Here is a 23,789-nt window from a genome sequence, read left to right as displayed (position 1 = left end):
ATGGTCAATTTCTACCGCCGCTTCCTCCCTTCAGCTGCCCGGATCATGCGCCCCCTGTTCGCCCTGATGTCGGGTCCGAGCAAGGACATTACCTGGGACGAGGAGTCCGCCGCCGCTTTCGTTCAAACGAAGGAAGCTTTGGCTGACGCCGCAATGCTAGTACATCCCAGAATGGACACCCCTACCGCCCTCACAGTGGACGTATCAAACACGGCAGTCGGTGGGGTGCTGGAGCAGCTCATCGCAGGTCACTGGCAACCCCTGGCGTTTTTCAGCAAACACCTGCGGCCACCCGAGCTCAAGTACAGTGCTTTTGACCGGGAACTGTTGGCGCTCTACCTGGCAATCCGGCATTTCAGGTACTTCCTAGAAGGTCGGCCCTTCACCGCGTTCACGGACCACAAACCGCTTACCTTTGCGTTTACGAAAGCATCCGACCCCTGGTCATCCCGCCAGCAACGCCACCTGTCCTACATCTCTGAATACACAACGGATGTCCGGCACGTCTCGGGTAAGGACAATGTCGTGGCGGATGCGCTCTCTCGCCCTACCGTTCATGCCCTTTCCCAAAGGGTAGACTTTGAGGCACTGGCAGAGGCACAGCAGGTAGATGAGGAGATTCCGAGTTACAGGACTGCAGTCTCTGGTTTGCGGCTCCAGGACTTCCCCGTGGGCCCAGGTGAGAGGACCCTACTCTGTGACGTCGCCACCGGCCAGCCCCGTCCGGTCGTCCCCGCAGCCTGGCGGCGACGTGTTTTCGACTCCATTCATAACTTGGCGCATCCCTCCATCCGGACAACTGTCCGGCTGGTTTCCAGCAGGTTCGTTTGGCACGGTCTCCGCAAACAGGTCAGTGAATGGGCCAGAACGTGCATGCACTGCCAGACGGCCAAGGTTCAGCGGCACACCAAAGCCCCACCGCAGCAGTTCCATCCCGCCCACCGGCGTTTCGACCACATTCATGTGGATATCGTGGGCCCCCTGCCAGTGTCGCGCGGAGCGCGTTACCTCCTGACTATCGTGGACCGGTTCACAAGATGGCCAGAGGCGGTCCCGCTCACCGACACCACCTCCGAATCTTGCGCCCGAGCCCTGCTCGCCACCTGGATATCCCGCTTTGGTGTACCAGCCCACATTACCTCCGACAGAGGCGCCCAGTTCACCTCCAGCCTGTGGTCAGCTATGGCCAGCCTTTTGGGGACTCAGCTGCACCACACCACTGCCTACCACCCACAGTCGAACGGGCTAGTGGAGCGTTTCCACCGTCACCTGAAGTCGGCCCTCATGGCCCGCCTGCGAGGAGCCAACTGGGCGGACGAGCTTCCCTGGGTCCTTCTCGGCATCCGCACAGCGCCCAAGGACGACCTGCACGCCTCGTCGGCCGAGTTGGTATACGGCGCGCCCCTGGCCGTCCCCGGGGAGTTCCTACCAGCCCCGAGGGGGCAAGAGGAAGAACCCGCTGCAGTCCTGGGCAGACTTCGCGAGAAGCTCGGTAACCTGGCCCCCATACCCACTTCACAGCATGGGCGGCACCCGACCTGCGTACCCAAAGACCTACGGAACTGTAAGTTTGTGTTTGTACGAAGGGGCGGGCATCGGCCACCGCTGCAGCGGCCATACGAGGGGCCGTTTACGGTGCTCCGGAACAACGGGTCCACGTTCGTGCTGGACGTTGGGGGGAAGGAGGAGGTTTTCACGGTGGACCGCCTCAAGCCGGCCCATGTGGACCTGGCGCAACCGGCCGAGTTTCCGGCGCCTCGGCGCAGAGGCCGACCTCCCAAGCAGGTTCTGGCCCAGGCTGTGGACATTGGGGGGTGTATCGCCGGTTCTGGGGGGGGGTTATGTAGCGCCTCATTTCCTAGCGTATCCGAACCGACTCACAATTAGATAGCCTACGGGGGTTTGCGAGCACAGAGCTTTGGAGCCTCTTCGCCATGGGGGGCCGGTTGACAGAGGCTTAAAAGTGAGGCTGAAGTTTTCGAATAAAGTTTTTCCTTCGACTGCAGTTACCGACTCCGTGTCGTAATTTTAGCGCTGTTTGTAGCACACCGCTACAACATATAATTAAGGACTGTGGACAGTTCTGCATTGTACAGGAACTTCCATATTTGGAAGGACAGTTGATTGTCTCCTATGACACTGACATGAGTCAGTAATTTTCTGATAAAACAAAAAGAGAGCTGGGAATCCCTGGTACAGCCATAACTGCTCTCAAGAACAGTCAGTGATAACAATCACTTTACCCCAAGGACTGGGAGAAGCAGCATGGAGATGCAGAGAAGCACTGACTGCCCAAAACCCCAAATGCCCCCCAAAGGCAAGCCATGGCACAGGGACGGGGTTGATTCCTAAATGACTCTACCTGCAGTTTTCAATAGCTCTTTTAAGAAATGTTTTAGATACATGAGCTATATCATTCTATGAATTACCATTCAGGTGCAGAGGGGCTTGGGAATCCTCGTGCAAGGCTCCCATAAGGTTAATTTACAGGTTGAGCCTGTGGTAAGAAAGGCAAATACAATATTGGCATTTATTTCAAGGGGAATAGAATATAAAAGTAAGGAGATAATGCTGAGGATTTATAAGACACTCATCAGGCTGCACTGGTAGTGTTGTCAACAGTTTTGGGCCCCATATCTCAGAAAGGATGTGTCGTCGTTGGAGAGAGTCCAGAGGAGGTTCATGAGGATGATTCCAGGAATGAAGGGGTTAACATGTGTGGAGCGTTTGGCAGCTTTGGGCCTGCACTCACTGGAATTTAGAAGAATGTGGGGGGTGGGAGGGGGGTGGAGGAATCTCATTGAAACCTACCAAATGCTGAAAAGATAGGGTGGATGTGGAAAGGATATTTCCTATGGTGAGGGTATCCGGAACTCAAGGGCACAGCCTCAAAATTTTTAGAACAGAGGTAAGGAGGAATTTTTTTTTTGCCGGAGTACTGAATCTGTGGAATGCTCTGGCACAGACTGCGGTCGAGGCTAAGCCCTTGGGTATACTTAAGGTGGAATTTGATCGTTTCCTGATCGGTCAGGGTATCAAAGGATATGGCGAGAAGGCAGGTGTATGGGGTTGAGTGGGATCCGGGTTCAACCATGATGGAATGGCGGAGCAAACTCAATGGGCTGAATGGCCTAATTCTGCTCCTATGTCTTTGGGTCTTACGGCCACGGCCTCCCTTCCAGATATTGCTTTTATTTGAGACAGGTGCTTAAACGTGAATTCAAGGGTTTCATTGTTAAAGCTAGAACTGTGAGGAAGGACAGAAAGGAAATTAGTTCAGCTTCTTGAATTCCAAAGAAGAAAAATTTTGCCTTCTGGGATTAAAGTTAACTGTTAGCCTTTTGAAGGAAGTAATTGTCTTTTATTTGCATGTTTTATTCTGAAGACACAAGAGATTTGTTACTGTAATTTAATAGTCTTGACTTCAGAAATCTGTTACAATTTAACCTTCTGACTTACTTTAGAACATAGAACAGTACAGCACAAGAACAGGCCCTTTGGCCCACAAAGTTCTGCTAAACTGAATAAGCTAAGGATGTCTAATTAGATTAGTTCCTTTTGCCTGCACGTGTTCCATACCCTTTCATTCACTGCATATACAATTGCCAGAGTGCCTCTTAAAAAAAAGTTCAAAGTAAATTTTTTATCAAAGTGCGTATACCATACTGAGTCATTTTCTTGCAGGCATTCACAGTAAACACTCCTATCACTTGTGCCTCCACCATCACCATATTAACAGATAATACCTTTACATGCCCATGTACACAGTTAGTAGAGAAAGCTCAACTCCATTGAGTCTGTGCTTCTTCAAGAACCCTATGCTGTACTTTTGGGCTTATCTGCACACAATCCCCATCCATACTGATGGAATCCAATACCGGCAAGACAAGCCAACATTCATTTTTTGCCACTTTTTTTGGATGAATTTTAAAAATGAATTCACATCACTCACGCTAAACTGTGATGTCAAACATACCATTCTCTCGAAAACAACAGTATCATGGAAATTCACATTACAGATCATTCACTCTTGCATACCCTTACAGGTCAAGAAGTGGACTGGGTTAATCTCACTTCCTAGTTCTTGGTTCATAGTCTTGTAGGTTACAGTTCTTCAAATTTGCAGAGAACTCCAAACATTTGAACATTAGCTACATACAAGTACTCAAACTAAGGGATGTAGATGGAAGAATGGCTCAGACTGAAATAGGTATCACAGTTTCTCCAGTCAGATCAGAATAAGAATCAGGTTTAATATCACCAGCATACGTCATGAAATTGGTCATCTTTGGAGCAGCAGTACAATGCAATACATGATAATTGAGAGAAAAGACTGTGAATTAAAATGTATAATAAATAAATTAGTAGTGCAAAAAATAGGAAATAAAAAAGTAGTGAGGTAGCGTTCATGGGTTCAATGTCCATTCAGAAATCAGATGGCAGAGGGAAGAAAGCTGTTCCTGAATTGCTGAGTATGTGCCTTGCTTCTGTCCCTCTTTCCAGATGGTAGCAATGAGAAGAGGGCATGTCCCGGGTGATGGAGGTCCTTAATGATAGACATCGCCTTTCTGAGGCACCGCCCCTTGAAGATGTCCTGGATATTACAGAGATCAGTACACATAATAGATCTAAGTTTACAACTCTCTGCAGCTTACTTCAATCCTGTGCAGCGGTATAGCCCCACCATGCCAGACTGTGATGCAGCCAGTTAGAATGCTGTCCATGGTACAAATAAAACACGTGTATTCTGAACTCATAGGTGCTATGTTGTATCATTCCTAATATAGAATTGAGCCTCACAGACCATGTCAGTGCAAGATTTGATCCGTCTACTGCAGCTCGAGCAATTGCAAGGGCCCACCAGTAGAGTTGGAAAATAATTACAGATGGTGGCAAATCCACAACATGGTGAAAGTGCATACAAAGTTCAAAAGCATTTCTGGAGGGAGGAGCTGCACTCACATTTCAGGTTGATGACCTTCCTTTAGAACACAAAGAAGCCATCGGTATAACTTCAGGATGTAAAGGAAGTGTGGAGGGCATGAGAAGGAAGGTCTGATTAAATGACAAGCAAGAGTAAGGCAAAATGGGCTGGTGATGCTGCTAGCAAAGATACAAAGTAAATCACAAAATTAACTGTCTGGCCTGGAGGAGAGATGCATTTACAATTGGGGAACTGTTTCCTGAAATCATTGCACTCAATAAGAAAGCTGCGATATATATAGAAAGCCACAACTTAGATAATCAGAAGGGTTTGGTTAGGCAAGATTTGTTGGAGTCTTATTGGCTGCCAAATGTAGGTATTAAAAGTTTAAAAAAGACTTGAAGCAACAATGGCAAACAGATCTTCAATGTGTCTGTACATCAACAAAATGTAACCACTAAAGCAGTTGTGCCATCTTTGTTTGTTCTCTTATTGTACGGGAGAACTGCCCTGTGAGAATGGTCGGGGCTGTGAAAGGAGGACGTCAAAGGGCAGATGTTACATCTCCTTTGCATGCATGAAAATGTGTGGGTGTGAGGGGTTGGAGAGTGGAACTGGGTATAAGAGTATGAACAGTCTCATCATCATGCTGAAGCGAGAGCATTGCAGAAAACTTGGCGGTGCTGAAATCATACTGGAGGTGCCAAGAGTGACAGATAATGACCCGGTGAATGTAGAGGCTGCTGAAATAAAAAATAGGAGCATATGACACCCGATCATACAGGATGTCAGCAGAGGTGTGGGAAATGGGGACACAGCACGCCAATCACAAAGGAGGGAAATCCACAACTAAGAAGGGTAGATACAACACAGGTCACTATGGACCATGCAACTGATTGACGATTTGGAAAAAAACAAGATTGGTGTCCTAGCAGAAAATTATTGGAATGATATGTAGTCAAGTAGGTGTAAGAGTCAGAGGGTTTGTGGTGGATACTGCTACAAATATACTCTTCAGATATATAATTAGGAAAAGAAAGGAAAATCAGTAGATAGAACAAGTGAAGGGAAAGATGGGTGGAAGTTAGTAGGAAAGTTGCAAATGTTACTAATTTGAGGAAAAAGCAAGGAATGGCACACAGGCATCACTGTATTGACCAAAAAAGAGGTCAGGGTAAATACTAGAATGCAGAATTTTCCACTGATTTGCCCCCCAGGAGATAGATATACTTGGACTCATATGAAACCCCATCACAATATCTTCATATGGAGAAAATGAGTGGAGCTTTTCAATGCAAGATCTACCTCAACCAAGTGGGGATGAAGGATAGCAAATTGCAATTAGCTTGGCCACCATTGAAGGTAGAAGCACAGGCTCTGAGAATATCTTTTGGGCGTTGTGGGGATGAGATACCTGTGGTGAAGATGAGTGGGTGAGACCAAAAGATTGGAAATGGTAAGAGTGGAAAGCATTAGACAACATGAGGAGGTGGGAAGAGAGCTGACAAAAGGAGTATAAAATGGAGTTGAGATGGGAAAAATTTAAATTGGCCAAAAATTAACTGAAAAAATAGGCCTATCAAAACTTGGAGAAAGACCTGATTCACATGCTACATCTTAAACACGTTCTCAGGATTGAATGGACAGCCTTATACTCGCAAGGTTGCAGAATGATAGAAGGATCAAGCAGTGGATCAGACTAGAAGTACAATATGAATCAGCACAAACAAGAGAAAATTTGCAGATGCTGAAAATCCGAGCAACACCCACAAAAAGCTGGGGGAGCTCTGCACGCCAGGCAGCATCTAGGAAAAGAGTACAGTCAACGTTTCAGACCGAAACCTTTCGGCAGGAATCAGCACTCTCATTGAGCGAAGGAAAGAAGACTAAATGACTGAAGCAGGAAAAAGGGCAACAAACCAGACAAAATGGAGGAGGGCAGTTACATTACTGTACATATTGTGAGGCACCTTGTGAGTAATACTTACAGGAAAGATGTACTATGGCAAAGAGATTTTATGCATGAACTGAATTCTGTCACAGCTGAATTGTACATTAATTTGTTTTTTTTTTGCATTTATCCAATGTGCAACAATTTTCCTTGTACCTCATTCATTAACTAGACAAAAGTGAACAGTAAATTATATGTTTCATCCAGCGAGAAAGCATTTTATAGAAACATAGCTCTATGTTAATCTATCAAGCATTTAATTCAAAGATAATTGTGGGTTCTCTGTTATCAAAACAGTCTATCTAACCTGTTAATTCCCAGTATTGAAATATAAAAGAAAATAGTATAGAAATTAATTTGACATTCATTTTAGGGCAGATCAAAGATGCCCATGGACAGCCAAATTGGGACACTTTATCTTCCTATCTTATTGTCTGTGTCCTTTTATGCAGCTTGTCCTTCCTTCGGAATAAACTTGCCTTCAGGATTATTATTGGGCTGGGCTCAAAAGGGTGGGCAAGTGATAAGGGAGTTTGCATTGTTGGGGGTTAGTGTGAAATTACCTCAACCGTGGGGTCTGGGAAATTATTCCTGCTCTTCCGAAATAATTCAATGTTATAACTAACCTCACATCTGGTTTGAGCTTGGGCAGATATAAATTCTCTATCACTTTCTCATCTACATCTGAAAAATAAACACAGCAATTTCTACTGTAATGCTTTGAAATACGACTGACCACTTTCTGTCACTTATGCCAAGCAGAAACCAATGTTTGATTCCTATTTTATTCTGTTCTACTAACTAAATAATAGTTAAATGTTCATTTCTAATCTTTCTGTGTATGACCACCTCCTTCATCTCGAATGTGAAATTGCTGCAGCCATCAACTATTTTTGGAAAATCATTCTTGTATTTTTTCTCACAATTATTTGAGACAAAGTGATGAAGTCCAACAAAAGCATGCATCTGACTGACAGGCCTGACACTGTCAGCTGCCATACTGCTCTCAAAGGAAGACATAACTGACAGAAAATTGTTATATAAAATAATACATGCACATTTCCTGAGCACTTTCACAACGTAACATTTGGTTGCATTTCTTCACAACCAAACCACAAAATAATCCTTCCTGTCACTCATCTTTGTTTCACTAAAACATTCGCTGACAAGCTCCCACTGATGGCAACAGACATTTGACAGGTAGGTGACAACATAAAATACTCTTTGTTTTACAGCTTACAGACAAAATGATTCTACAAAACTCTGCCGTTCATATCTCAGTAAGATGTACATAATTATTTTTTTCTGCATTTAGGGCATGATAAAAGGCCCTTCTAGCCCAGCAAGCCTATGCTGCCCCATTACTTGCACATGACCAATTAACCTACTAACAAGTACATCTTTGGAATGTGGGAGGGATCCGGAAGAAACTCACATGGTCACAGGGAGAATATACAAACTTCTTATAGGCAGTGGTGTAAATGAACTTGGGTCACTGGCAACACACACAAAACGCTGGAGGAACTCAGCAGGCCAGGTAGCATCTATAGAAAAGAGTAAACAGTCGACGTTTCACACTGAAATGAAGGGTTTCAGCCTGAAATGTCAACTGTACTCTTTTCCATAGATGCTAAACACAAAGTACACTGCAGATGCTGTGGTCAAATCAAGACATACAAAAAAGCTGGATGAACTCAGCAGGTCGGGCAGCATCCGTTGAAAGGAGCAGTCAACGTTTCGGGTCGGGACCCTTGTCCCAACCTGAAACATTGACTGCTCCTTTCAACGGATGCTGCCCAACCTGCTGAGTTCATCCAGCTTTTTTGTACGTTTCCATAGATGCTGCCTGGCCTGCTGAGTTCCTCCAGCATTCTGTGTGTGTTGCTTGGATCTTCAGCTTCTGCAAATTTTCTCTTGTTTGTGCTAGGTTGCTGGCACTGTAATAGCATTATGCTAACCTCCTCTACCCTGCCGCCCTAATATGGACTAGCTTTTCTGTACAGTTTTTCCTGATCAATATATGGACTTGGAGAAGGAATCTTGAAAGTCATGGATAATGGGAATACATGCCCCAGGGAATACAGCATCCTGAAATGTAAAATCAAGGTAGAGTAACATAAGTATTTTTTGTGATAGTTATCTACAGGTTTAATCAAGTGAGAGTTTTGACCAGATACTTGGATCTCCTGAAGGCATGCTTGAGCCACCTCGAATTATCTCAACATTATCCAATTTGGACCTTATTTCTTCCTTGAGGCTTTTGTCCAATGTAATGCTCAGTTTAACAATTTAAGCTTGGTGCTCACGATATGACAAACCATAGAGCACAAACAAAATCTTATGAATCCATGGATTATCACAATGACCATCAAATACACTGCAGTACTGCAAGAACCTGTTTTCTTTGGCTTAACTTGGACATGTTTGAAATGAAAATATCAATAATTTATCACTCCAAAGCATATAAAAATGTTCCACATCAGCACCTCTCCAAATGATAGGCAAATATAACAAAGACTATTGAAAGCCACCTGATTCACTGGAAATTGAAACAATCTGATTCTTTTTGAACTCACCAACTACATAAATCTGAAGAACAATGAATACAGAGAGTATAATTTTCCAGGAATCTTTCTAAATATGAATAACAAGTGTCCTTTCCAATGTGAAGTTACTTTACCACATAGCTTAAAGAATTGCATCTTCCCAAGTTTCTTTGTAACCATAGAAACAAGGTGATCACACTCCTGTCCATCAACAACACCTGCCATGAATTGCCGTAAAGTTAGGTAGTTTCGGTTACACTTTCTGCATTATGGCTCATTATCATTTCTTTGGTGTAGATCTCCAACCTCCAAAGTTACATCAAGAACAAGCACTGACCTGTTGGAGAAACGTGGCGCCATGTCACGGTGGGCTCTGGTCGTCCAATAGCGAGGCACAGAAGTGTCACATTGCTGCCCTCATTCACAGAGACACTGCTGGAAATGTTGACAATTTTTGGTGGAACTGAAGGAGACAAAAACATAACAATTGTTTTTAAAACTCAGATAAAGTCATTCATCTGACCGTGTTTTGTAAAGTTAGAAGATGTTAATGCTTCACCAAACATCCCACAGTGTAAGGGCATATCAAAACAATGAAATACATTTCAGTTCTAACCACTTCTCAGTTTTCAGGTAAAGAATATGCTGCCATTACATATTTCCCAACAGTGTCATTTTCCAAATAATAACATCATTTCTAGAAATATGCTTAACTTGGTTCAACATTCAATTGTTAAGAAATAGCAGAATTATAAACTGTATTCAAATTCCCTCTCATTGGAAATGCTATACCAAAGGATTTATGAAGTAGGTATCCAAGATAATCATGAAAATGACACTTAGATTTAGATTGCAACTTCCACCTTGGTTTGACACAGATTTATTATTGACACATAAAATAAAATATAACAACCAATTAGCTGCTATGTTCAATGTACAACTGTAAGGGTTGTCAACACACTGCTACATCTTGACATTATTTCTGTATGATTGGGGCAAAAACAAACAGTATCTGCATATGTTTCACATCAGCTACACCAGGATATCCTGCACTAGTGGATTACTGCCTGTGCCATGTGACAGTGAGAATAGGAATAGAATGAGATGGAGGATAAATGCGTGGCTGAGGGATTGGAGCAGGGGGGGCAGGGATTCCGATTTCTGGATCATTGGGACCTCTTTTGGGGCGGGTGTGACCTGTACAAAAAGGACAGGATGCACTTGAATCCCAGGGGACCAATATCCTGGCCGGGAGGTTTGCTAAGGCTACTGGGGAGAGTTTAAACTAGAATATTTGGGGGGTGGGAACCGAACTGAAGAGGCTGGGGAAGAGGAGGTTGATTCACAAATAGAGAAAGCTTGGAGACAGTGCGAGAGAGAGGATAGGCAGGTGTCAGAGAAGGGATGCGCTCAGACCGAAGGTTTGTGATGTGTCTAATTTAACACAAGGAGTATTGTGAACAAAGCGGATGAGCTTAGAGCGTGGATCAGTACTTGGAGATATGATGTGGTGGCCATCACAGAGACTTGGATGGCAGGGACGGGAATGGTTACTTCAAGTGCCAGGTTTAGATGTTTCGGAAAGGACAGGGAAGGAGGCAAAGAGGTGGGGGCGTGGCACTGTAGATCAGAGATAGTGTCATGGCTGCAGAAAAGGTGGACGCCATGGAGGGATTGTCTACGGAGTCTCTGTGGGTGGAGGTTAGGAACAGGAAGGGGTCAATAACTTTACTGGGTTTTTTTTATCGGCCGCCCAATAGTAACAGGGATATCGAGGAATTGATAGGGAAACCAATCCTGGAAAGGTGTAATAAATACAGAGTTGTCATGATGGGAGATTTTAATTTCCCAAATATCGATTGTCATCTCCCTAGAGCAAGGGGTTTAGATGGGGTGGAGTTTGTTAGGTGTGTTCAAGAAGGCTTCTTGACACAATGTAGATAAGCCTACAAGAGGAGAGGCTGTGCTTGATCTGTTATTGGGAAATGAACCTGGTCAGGTGTCAGATCTCTCAGTGGGAGAACATCTTGGAGATAGTGTCACAATTCTATCTCTTTTACAATAGCATTGGAGCGAGATAGGAACAGACAAGTTAGAAAAGCGTTTAATTGGAGTAAGGGGAATTATGAGGCTATCAGGCAGGAAATTGGATGCTTAAATTGGGAAAAGTATGGAAGAAATGTGGCAAATGTTCAGGGGATACTTGTGTGGAGTTCTGCTGAGAAAGGGAATGAGACAGGGAAGTTATATTAGGGTACAGGAACCGTGGTTTACAAAGGCTGTAATAAATCTAGTCAAGAAGAAAATAAAAGCTTACAAAAGGTTCAGAGAGTTAGGTAATGTTAGGGATCTGGAAGATTATAAAGCTAACAGGAAGGAGCTTAAAAAGGAAATTAGGAGAGCCAGAAAGGGCCATGAGAAGGCCTTGGCAGGCAGGATTAAGGAAAACCCCAAGGCATTCTACAAGTATGTGAAGAGCAAGAGGGTAAGACGTGAAAGAATAGGACCTATCAAGTTTGACAGTGGGAAAGTGTGTATGGAACCGGAGGAAATAGCAGGCAGACAGACAGACAGACATACTTTATTGATCCCGAGGGAAACTGGGTTTCATTACAGCCGCACCAACCTAGAATAATGAAGAAATATAGCAATATAAAACCATAAATAATTAAATATTAATAAGTTAATCATGCTAAGTGGAACTAAGTCCAGGACCAGCCTATTGGCTCAGGGTGTCTGACACTCTGAGGGAGGAGTTGTAAAGTTTGATGACCAGGGTAGGAATGACTTCCTATGACGCTCAGTGTTACATCTCGGAGGTTACATTACAGCAGAGGTACTTAATGAATACTTTACTTCAGTATTCACTATGGAAAAGGATCTTGGTAATTGTAGTGCAGACTTATAGTAGACTGAAAAGCTTGAGCATGTAGATATTAAGAAAGAGGATGTGCTGGAGCCTTTGGAAAGCAACAAGTTGGATAAGTCATCGGGACTGGATGAGATGTACCCCAGGCTACTGTGGGAGGTGAGAGAGAAGATTGCTGAGCCTCTGGTGATGATCTTTGAATCATCAGTGAGGATGGGAGAGGTTCCAGAGGATTGGAAGTTTGCGGATGTTGCTCCTTTATTCAAGAAAGGAAGTAGGGATAGCCCAGGAAATGATAGACCAGTGAGTCTTACTTCAGTGGTTGGTAAGTTGATGGAGAAGATCCTGAGAGGCAGGATTTATGAACACTTGAAGAGGAAAAATATGATTAGGAATAGTCAGCACGGCTTTGTCAAAGGCAGGTCGTGCCTTACAAGCCTGATTGAATTTGAGGATGTGACTCTCAGTTCATATTGATGAAGGAAGAGCAGTAGATGTAGTGTATATGGATTTCAGCAAGGCATTTGATAAGGTACCCCATGCAAGGCCTATTGAGGAAGTAAGGAGGTATAGGATCGAAGGGGACCTTGCTTTGTGGATTCAGAACTGGCTTGTCCATAGAAGGCAGAGAATGGTTGTTATCGGGTCATATTCTGCATGGAGGTCGGTGGCCAGTGGTGTGTCTCAGGGATCTGTTCTGGGACCCCTACTCTGTGATTTTTATAAATGACCTGGATGAGGAAGTGCAGAGATGGGTTAGTAAATTTGCTGATGACACAAAGATTGGCGGTGTTGTGGATAGTGTGGAGGGCTGTCAGAGGTTACAGTAGGACATTGATAGGATACAAAACTGGGTTGAGAAGCGGCAGATGGAGTTCAACTCAGATAAATGTGAAGTGGTTCATTTTGTAGGTCAAATATGATGGCAGACTATAGTATTAATGGTAAGACTCTTGGCAGTGTGGAGCATCAGAGGGATCTTGGGGTCTAAGTCCATAGGACAATCAAAGCAGCTGCGCAAGTTGATGCTGTGATTAAGAAGGCATACGGTGTATTGGCCTTCATTAACCATGGAATTGAATTTAGGAGCCGAGAGGTAATGTTGCAGCTATATAGGACCCTGGTCAGACCCCACTTGGAGTACTGTGCTCAGTTTTGGTCGCCTCACTACAGGAAGGATGTGGAAACTATAGAAAGGGTGCAGAGGAAATTTGCAAGGATGTTGCCTGGATTGGGGAGCATGCCTTATGAGAATAGGTTGAGTGAACTCGGCCTTTTCCCCTTGGAGCGACAGAGGATGAGAGGTGACCTGAAAGAGGTGTATAAGATGATGAGAGGCATCAATCGTGTGGATAGCCAGAGGCTTTTTCCCCAGGGCTGAAATGGTCGCCACAAGAGGACACAGATTTAAGGTGCTGGGGAGTAGGTACAGAGGAGATGTCAAGGGTAAGTTTTTTTTTCCTCCGAAAACAGTGAGTATGTGGAATGGATTGCCAGCAAAAGTGGTGGAGGTGGATAGAATAGGGTCTTTTAAGAGCTTTTTGGATAGGTACATGGAGCTTAGAAAAATAGAGGACTATGGGGAAGTCTAGTAATTTCTGAGGTAGGGACATGTTCGGCACAACTTTGTGGGCCGAAGGGCCTGTATTGTGTTGCAGGTTTTCTATGTTTCAATAGTGAAGTGATGACACTGATAACTTTGAAAAACTTGCACACAAAGATTGAGCAGATTCTGTGATAGGAACTTATCTTGCCCCACTGGTTGGTACTCACATTTAACATTTCAACAGGATGCCCACAATACTTAAGTGGTAAATGAGAGCACCTACTCATCAGACTCCGACTTTTTTTCAAGTTAAGGCCATTAATCTTCCAGAACAGTTGGCCTTTACATACCTGAATTTATTTAAATTGCAATGAGTGGAGCAGGAATGCCTGGGGAATGAGATAGGCATCTTATCGCTATCTTATCTGCACAGTTTGTTCATCTTGAGCACTATTTTATTTATAGTTTTCATAACTTACAGAAATTTTTTAATGCACTGTACCATGGCCACAAAGCAACAAATTTCATGATATATATCAGTGATAATGAACCTGATTCTGATTCTGAAATCCTTGCATTAATCTAACTGGTAGGACAGCAGAATCAGCTCCTTTGTGTCCCAGTAAGCAAGATACATTATTGATAGAATTTTAGACTTTAAAAAAAGCGAAGAAAAATTTAGGTTAAGGGTTAGCAGAGGAAAATTTGGCTGAAGTGAAAAGTCAGCCAACTTCTTAATGAATGGTGGAGTGGGCGTGAAGACTGATTAGCCCATTTCTGCTTCTATTTTTCATATACTCACGGATGCAACCTGTCAACACAGAGGTAGAATCTGCCTCTGAAATCTTTATTAGAATAAAAGAAGGATTCGGTAATACTACTGCTTTAGTCTGCTTTGCCATTCCATGTAGAACACCAACAGTCCGGTGAGGAATTCTAGATGATAATTACTTGTCCGTTACATGTTGTTTTGCCATCACTGATTTTAAGTTATCAATAAATGAATCAATTGTTCAATCAGTCAAGTGTCTCACTGCAAATATTTTCAGTGCTCTGTAGCTGATTCAGATACTGTTTTACAAGGATATGAAATTAATATGGCTGGTATTTCACATCAGTGTCATATTCCTGTACTAACCCTAAACCATACCAATGGATTTCCTTCATAACTAAAAATCCAATGGTTTTGGTCTTGAATATACTGAGAAACAGAGCCTCTGCAGTCTTCTTGGGTAGAGAATGCCAAATAGTCATCCCCTCCTGGGAGAAGAAATTTCCTCTTCTCAGCCATGCACCTTTATTTTGTAACAATGAATCTGGTTAAAGAAACCACAGCCAGGGAAATATTATTACTGCATCCACCCTGTTAAGTCTCATAAGAATTTCAATGGGGCCATCTTTCACTCTTCTCAACTCAGAAGAGTCCTGCAGATCAGAATGGGTTCCTATCCATGGAAGTTTCCCTTGTCTGATGCACTCTAATTGTTGATGCAGTACAATGATGGCGCCGCCATTGGTTGCCATCTGACATTGGAGGATTGTGTGTGCAAGGGTGTGTGGGTAGTTGGTGTGGGGGAGGAACGGGCACTTGTTTTACTGTTGCTGTTTGGTTGTGTTCTGTATTGTTCTGCTGAGCATTGTGGGTATGCTATGTTGATGCCAGAATGCATGGTGACACTTGTGGGCTGCCCACACACATCCTTAGTTTGTGTTGGCCGTTAATGTATGTTTTGTGGGTGTGTGATACATGTGATAAATAAATTTGAATTTGAATTACTCTCAGAGGGAGCACAAGAGGACATAGAGGACTGTAGCTTTTCAAATGCACATCATTACCTCTATTGTAAGTTATATTCCCAAATTCCCTCGGATATTCCTCACAGGACAAACACATCCGGGGAATCAATCTGGTGAACCTTTGTTGTACTCTATCCATTGTCTCTATTCTTTCTTCAGTCCTGTACATGATATTCCAGGTGGGTCTCAATGGTGCAATAATTAAATGCAGGCTGTATGGGTAAAAAGATAGATATTCTATTCCAAACTCCAATGGGACAGACGATCAGAGAAACAGAGGAAGAGGCTGGAAAATATGATGATCAAAGCTTCCTTGGCGACATGCAGAAAACTCCACTGAATCTCTGGCCCCTGCCTACTCAAAGTGGAGAAAGAGCATTCTGGAGAGCATTGAGAATCTCAAGGCCCTGCATTAGGAGCAGACACAGATTCTGCCTTAGGAATAGTTGTGGCCCTGGACACTGTTGCATCTTATCCCATCTATAGGAGAACATTTGGTCTCAGCCTGATCTCATTAACCATCTAAGAACCCACAAAACCAGACTGGAAATAAGTTGCCCTTAATCCCTTGTGAATGCTTAAGGAAGAATGGTACAGAGAATATTTATTATTCATAAATGAACAGCATGTCCAGTTTGCAAACAGCCAAATGATAAAATCCTATTTAAGACCAGTTTTTTTTGCTGCAGGTCTTTCATTGTGCAAACTTAAGCTGTCATTAGTCCCATTTTAACATATTCTTTCACAATGCTGTTAAGCAATAGGTTGTAATGGTGATTTGTGAGAAAGGTTACCATATGGTCTTCCTACCAGACTGTAGCTTTAGTTCAAAGTAAGCTTACTATCAAAGCACATATATGCTATCATGTACAAGCCTGAGATTCATTTTCTTGTGTGCATTCACAGGAAATACAAAGAAACAGAAAAAATAAACAAAATAGTAATAATGAAGCAGCAATAAATATTGAGAACATGAGGTGAAGAGTTCTTGAAAGCGAGTCCATAGGTTGTGGGAACAGTTTAGTGTTAGGGTGAGTGAAGTTCTCCACTCTGGCTCAAGTGTCTGGTGGATGAGGGGTAATAACTGTTCCTGAACCTGGTGGCGTGAGTCCTGAGGCTCCTGTACTTCTGTCCTGATGGCAGCAGTGATAAGAGACCATGACCTGGATGGTGGAGGTCGTTGATGATGAATGCTGCTTTCCTGTGACAGTGCTCCATGTAGATGTGTTCAATGGTGGGAAGGACTCTACCCGTGATGGACTGGGTTGAATTCACTACTTATTGTAGGCTTTTCTGTTTAAGGACACTGGTGTTTCAATACTAGGCCACGAAGCAATCAATATACTCAACATCACACATCTATGGAATTTTGTTGACATTCACGATGACATGCCAAATCTTTGCCAACTTCTAAGAAAGTAGAGGCACTGCTATGCCTTCTTTGCAATGACACTTAAGACCTAGGACAGTTCCTCTAAAGTAATAACACTGATGAATTTAAAGTTGCTGACCCTTTCCACCTCTGATTCTCCCGATGATGACTCTCTCATGGACCTTTGGTTTCCTCCTCCTGAAATCAATAATCAGCTCCTTGGTCTTGCTGACACTGAGTAAGAAATTGTTGTTGTGGCACCACTCTGCCAGATTTTTTTTTAATCGCCCTCTGATATTCATCACCACATTTGACTCGGACGACGACAATGGTGTCGTCGGCAAACTTGAATATGGCATTGGAGTTGTGCTTAGCTTCTCAGTCATAAGTATAAAGTGAGTAGAGCAGGTGGCTGAGCACACAGCCTTGTGGTGTTCTTGTGCAGATGAAGATTGTGGAGGAGATTTTGTGGCCAATCCAAAGTAACTGGAGTGTGCAAGTGAGGAAATGGAGGATCCAATTGCACAAGGATGTATTGAGGCTTAGATCGCAGAGCTTATTGATTAGTTTTGAGGGGTTAATAGTATTGAGTGCTGAGCTTCAGTCAATAAAGAGCATCCTGTCATATGCAGCTTCACTGTCTAGATGTTCCAGAAATGAGTGAAAACCCAATAAAATGGTATCTGCTGTTGACCTATTGTGCTGGTAGGCAAAATGCAGTGGATCCAATTCGCTTCTCAGGCAGGAGTTGATATGTTTTATCACCAACCTCTCAAAGCATTTCATCACAGTGGTTGTAAGTGCTACTGGATGATAGTCATTGAGGCCGGTCACTATGTTCTTCTTCAGCACTGCTATAATTGAAGTCTGCTTGAAGCAGTTGGGTACTTCAGTGAGTGGTTAAAGACATCAGTGAACACTCCAGTCAGTAGATCACCACAGATCTTTAGTTCTCAGCAGGTACCCTGACTGGGCCATATTCTTTCCATGGGTTTACCCTCCTGATGGATACTCTCATGTCAACTTCAGAGATTGAAATCACTCGGTGATTGGGGGCTTTGGGACCTTGCTTTAGACCACAACTTAAGACAGTAGTGTAAATAAGGACTCCTACAATGAGGGGAGTCACAACTTTCCAGGGATAGGCTGGACAAATAGGTGAAAAATAAGTTTAATTGCACAATTGCGTTTCAGGTACACAAATCATAATGCTTCTACATTAATATGAGGACATAAAATGCAAATACAGTGTACATCGATGCATTGACTTTCTATGATCTATGGCTCTGTGTTTGTACTGTAATCTTGATGGACATACTCTAGTCTCTGTATCTGTGTGAATTTGCACTTAAGTCTTGATTAGACTGGGAGATCATATAGTGTATCTGTTGTAACACTAGAGCATTTTCAAAGATAGTCCATACCAAAAGCTTAAAGACTCAATGGAATCACAAGGACTAGGAACATGACTAGCCCACTCAGCTTTCTGGCCTGCCCTGCCATTCAGTACATCATAATCTGGTAGCATTGGGGCATGTGAATGGGCTGTTAAGTTCCACAAAGTTATCTCCTTTTATTTTCTATTGAGCAATACCAAAAGCATATTTCAAAAGGTATTCAATATTCCTTTCATCACACTCATGGCAAAGTGCTGGGTTCCAATAATTCAGCACCAACTGGATTGAAATGCACTGCAGCATTAACAAACTTGGATATTCCTGATGTACTTAGCCTTCCAAAAGAAATGCTTCTCTTTCCGACCCTATTTCTTAAGAACAAATTTATTTTCAACCATTCATTCACTGGTGACTTTCAAGCTGAATTCATGGTATGAAACCAATTGAACGTTGCCCTTTGATTTCCGATCTTAAATCCACTTCTACACATTGAAGAAATCTATCCTCAGGACATTCAATGTGTTTTTCATCAGTTTTCCTGCCTTCACATTGTTATAGAATTTTATAGCCTCGGTCTTCTGCGACGAGTACTGGATAGCATTTATTCTGAAATTTCTCAGCTCTGCTGCTCTCCGAGCTCCAGAGAGTTGAATGCAAGATGTTCATTTTTGTTTCAAATCCCTCCAGAAACTTGCTTTATCTTTTTCACATTTTCAATCACAACTACCTGCCAAATCCCACACGACACATTCCAGGGATTTCAGCACCAACTTGGGTTCACCTTTGCTATTTCACTATCAAAATTGATCCCTCGGCTTTTTTTTGCTACTATGGAGTTCAATCAGAAACGACGATGACAGGGGGACGAGGTCACTCAGCTACTCACGTCCCACCATTCAATGCAAGTATGATTGATCTGCTCTCAATAGCTCAAATCATCTTTCAAACATTTAAAACATAAAACACAGAACATGGAAACATAGAAAACCTACAGCACAATACATGCCCTTCAGCCCACAAATTTGTGCCGAACATGTCCCTACCTCAGAAATTACTGTGCTTACCTATAGCCCTCTATCTTACTAAGCTCCATAGTACATAGTACTATGAGGCTGTACATAGAAGAGTACAGCACAGGAACAGGCCATTCAGCCCACAATGTTGAGTCAAACCAGCTAAAAAGATCAAAAACACCCAAACACCAATCCCTCCAACCTACATAATGTCCATATTCCTCCATCTTCCTCACATCCATGTGCCCATCTAAATGTCTCTTAAAAACCTCTAATATATTTGCCTCTACCATCACACCAGGCAGCACATTCCAGGCATCCATGACTCTGAGTAAAGAACTTACTCCTCACATGCCTCTTGAACCTACCCCCTCTCACCCACAATGCATGCCTTCTGGTACCAGACATTTCAGCTCTAGGAAACAGATACTGCATGTTCTTTCCATGCACCAATAATCAAGCCTCCAAAATGCTCAAGTGTGGAGAATTTCAGATATCTGTCTTCCTCTGTGAAAAGAACAACCTGGTAGTCTTCAATAAGCTGGAGGAACTCAGCAGATCAGGCAGCATCAATGGAGGAGGAAAACTGACAGTCGACTTCTTGGGTTCAGTGTCTCCAACCGAAATGTCAACAGTCCATTTGCCTGTCCTGTTGAGTTCCTCCAGCATTTTCTGTGTTGCATTCTTTTCTCTCACCCCCAAACGCCTCTAACTATGCCTTCATTTATGCCAGGGGTTCCCAACCTTTTTTATGCCATGGATCAATACTATTAAGGAAAGGGCCTATGGACCCCAGTCTGGGAACCCTCACTTTATGCTCTGTGCAGTAGCAGAAACTTCCCGTAGAAATATGTTGAGATAACTTACACAAGAGGATGTAACTTTAATTTGACATTAATGATGAGGATGGGCTTGACAAATTGCCTTAAACATTCTAGAGTAGGCTACATAGTCAGCACAACATTGTAAGCCGAAGGGCCTGTAATGTGCTGTAGATCTCTATGTTTCTATATAAATGAACAGATGCGTTACTCCTTCAAAATGCTTCTTGCTCTTTGCATTCTTTTTGTTTCCAGAATCATGGGATGGTAAAATGCCGAGGAAGTCGGCAATGATGTCTCCAATGACAGTTCTATTAAACTTACAGGGTTTTTCTTCAGCTAACCTGTAGAGCTGAGTATTATTTACTCACTAAAATACGGCACATCAAGTAAACTCAATCCTGCCCTGACGAAGGGTCTCGGCCCGAAACGTTGACTGCTTCTTTCAACAGAAGCTGCCCGACCTGCTGAGTTCATCCAGCTTTTTTGTACGTCTTGATTTGACCACAGCATCTGCAGTGCACTTTGTATTTAAAACTCAATCCTTAAGTGTGCCATGTCTTCAAATTAATTGTAAACATGGTTCAATGATGTTACAAAAATAAAAATCACTTTACACTGTCTGCAATCCACCAACATTTCCAAGCACTTAAAAGATACACAGAATGATTCATTCTCTCGAGAACATGGGTTACAAACTTTTTTTATGTGATGGACCAATACCATTAAGCAAGGGGTCCTGCTCTAGAATATTCTTCCGTTAAAATATTTACCCAATTTCCGTTTGAGAAATGCTATTGAATCTGGCTCCACCACATCAGATAATGCATTCAATTTTCAAAATATAAAGACTTTTCTCATGTTGGTTCTGGATCTTTTTTCAATGCCAACTAACACTGGACAATGACTTTTATTGCATGTTGTGTGTTTCCAAGAACTGCATTTTACACTGCTGAATAAAATTGGCATCAATTTGCAATGTGTACTGGGAAATCACTTGGTGGCATCATTACACACGGAGGCCACAGAGAACAGGGTCTGCGTACAGCACCAAATAAACTTTTCAGGAACTGGTTTTAAGCTTGCATTTCTAACACAATTTTTGAAATACCATGTACAGTAGAACAGTAGGTATCTACAATACCTGTAGACAATGTCCTATTTATCAGAGAAAAACATCCCAATGGCAAAACTGACATAGATCTGCAGTGCAACACAGGTTTTGAGGATGCTTCTAAGTGTTTGGATCCAGAACTCAGTTCCACGCTATCTCAGCTCTTCATTCTTTGAAGCATTCATAAAATGTCTGCCTGGTCTTTGTTGCTCTTAAGAGAAAAAGGGAAGCTTTTCCAATCATGCCATTGGCCATCCTCTTATCGTTCCAAAAACCTCTTCTGTACCCTATCTAAGCAAACGTCTATTCCTCTCCATAGATGCTGCCTGACCTGCTGAGTTCCTCAAGCATCTTGTGTGTTGCTCTGGATTTCTGCCAAATCTCTTGCATTCATAAAGTATGTTTAGACTTGGACGCAATCCCTCTGTCATGAGCCAAGTTATTATTTTACATGTCTGTGCAACTGATTTTTGTAAGTTATAATTCTCACCTATAAAGTCTGGGATATCATATGTAACTAAATTTTAACTTTCCTTGTCATTTCAAACAATTTTTGCACTGGTACCTACAGCACTATGCTTAATACTGCATCACTTAACATTGAGATGGGGTCCAGAGTTGACCCTATTGACCTGTGCTGCTATTCAGAGAGAGAGGGAGGAGGCGACCAGCGCAGATGTGAGAGAGAGAGAGACGTGAATTAATGTTATGGTTCTTCGGCTGATTGTTTACCTTTGCTCCAAGGACTCTTGCTTGCCTGCTCATTAAGATTCTTGCAGAGACAGCAGGGCGGAGCCGGTTGATGGACAGTGGGTATTCAGCATGGAGAGATAAGAAGCATTTCTGCTAAGACTCAGGCAAACACATCATGGGACACTGAACGAGCTTTGTGCACCCACGTGAAGGTGGGGGTTTTGGAGGATCGATTCGGGGAAATCGATCAGTGGCTCACAGTGTGAGAATGTGCGACCGGTGCAGAACTATTTGTGTGTCCTCCCTTGCCTGGGTGATAGTTCCACCACTGAACAATGGTCATATGTGGAATGGTCATATTCGATGACCACAACAGGAAGACAACAGGAAGATCGACGGTAACAGCATCACCTCTCATCACCTCTCTCTCTCTCTCCAATGATACTCAAACAGCTACCTCAACCTGAACTGAACTGAACTCTGCATCATATCGTAAGACTGTATCCATTTACCCCGAGCTCTGAAAGAGCCTGGTTTTGGTTCCCATTTCCACACTTCTGTATATATCATTGCTAATCTGTTTTATATATTTGCATTTTATATTACTGTTTTGATTAATTTACTAATAAACACTATTAGTTACTAGTAATAACAGACTCCAAGGTGTTTTCCATTTCTACTGGTTCTTAACCCGGACACGGGGTATGTGAAAACTTTCTTTTTCTCGCTCTTTATTCTTCCTTTAGAATCTATTATTTCAGACTTCCCTGTAATTATTATGTTTTGTCAAGTGTCCACCAATCCCACTACCTGCAGGTGCTCTTGTAATATATTTATATTTTTCTTACTACTTACAGAACATTCAAGTTTCTAATCATGTGGAATGATGCTTTAAGCCTCCAATCAAATCATGATACACATGATAAACAGAGCTTTCCACATTTGTCTATTATTTACACCCTATGTCCAAGAAACAGCCATCTCCCACAACACTGTTTACTATCAGTCGATTTTGGCTCTCAGCTTCTGGTATTCTTATCTCATTGGCCTCAATTTTGTTATTAAACCAAACTTGTGAAAATCCATAAACAGTGCATTAGCTGTAAATCCCTCCCTCTTCCAAGTAATTAGAACAAGCAAAGAAACCGGGCTATTAACATAAATTGATGTTAACATAAAGACTTATATCACACAAAGGAAGATCCTAGCCACTTTTGAACAAGATAATTAATTAAGGGAATCAGCAACCTCTCCTTTGATTTATTTGTTGCATAATGATGTAACAAGGAACACTACTTAAAAATCAGTCTTCAAAGGGACAGAATGCAGAGTATTCAGCACAGATTGCCTTAAAATAACAAAAATATTAAAAACGGAGTTGAATTCTCTCTGAGCTAAAAAGTGCTGTCATCCAAAACTATGATGAATACATTGTGCCAAGAGCAAGGAGAGTGACCTTTTTCTCAGTAATACTCTGCAACCAGTCTGCAGAAGGAAGACAAGACTAACCTACAATAATTAACAATTGTGTCGCTCTTCGTAGGGAAAAAAATAGGCTTCTGCTTCGACTATGCCAATGGCACTTGTCACGATGAGATGAAATTTCACCTCATCAATCTGTCACACAGAAGACTTGTTCTTCTACAAAATGCACTACCAATTTGTTTTAATTTTGGATAGATTCATTGGTTACCATGAGCTATATATAGCCACTCAAGTTAAATCATGGGAAACAATCTATTGGGT

The 23,789-nt window shown here is 42.6% G+C and overlaps 1 protein-coding gene across 2 annotated transcripts in view; it reads right to left on the bottom strand.

Moving 5' to 3' along the window:
- The window catches only part of opcml (opioid binding protein/cell adhesion molecule-like), a 989,977-nt gene that overhangs the window by 351,745 nt on the left and 614,443 nt on the right, over positions 1-23,789 (bottom strand). For both annotated transcript variants that reach the window (XM_059957284.1, XM_059957285.1), the window contains exon 3: positions 9,759-9,884. In XM_059957284.1, coding sequence (XP_059813267.1) covers positions 9,759-9,884 — 126 coding nt within the window. The remainder of the gene's footprint in view (positions 1-9,758; positions 9,885-23,789) is intronic.

Source organism: Hypanus sabinus, chromosome X2 (assembly GCF_030144855.1).
Source record: "Hypanus sabinus isolate sHypSab1 chromosome X2, sHypSab1.hap1, whole genome shotgun sequence".
Classification (NCBI taxonomy): domain Eukaryota; kingdom Metazoa; phylum Chordata; class Chondrichthyes; order Myliobatiformes; family Dasyatidae; genus Hypanus; species Hypanus sabinus.
The sequence above is the reverse complement of the archived record's forward strand: the minus strand, read 5'-3'. Positions and strand labels throughout refer to the sequence as shown.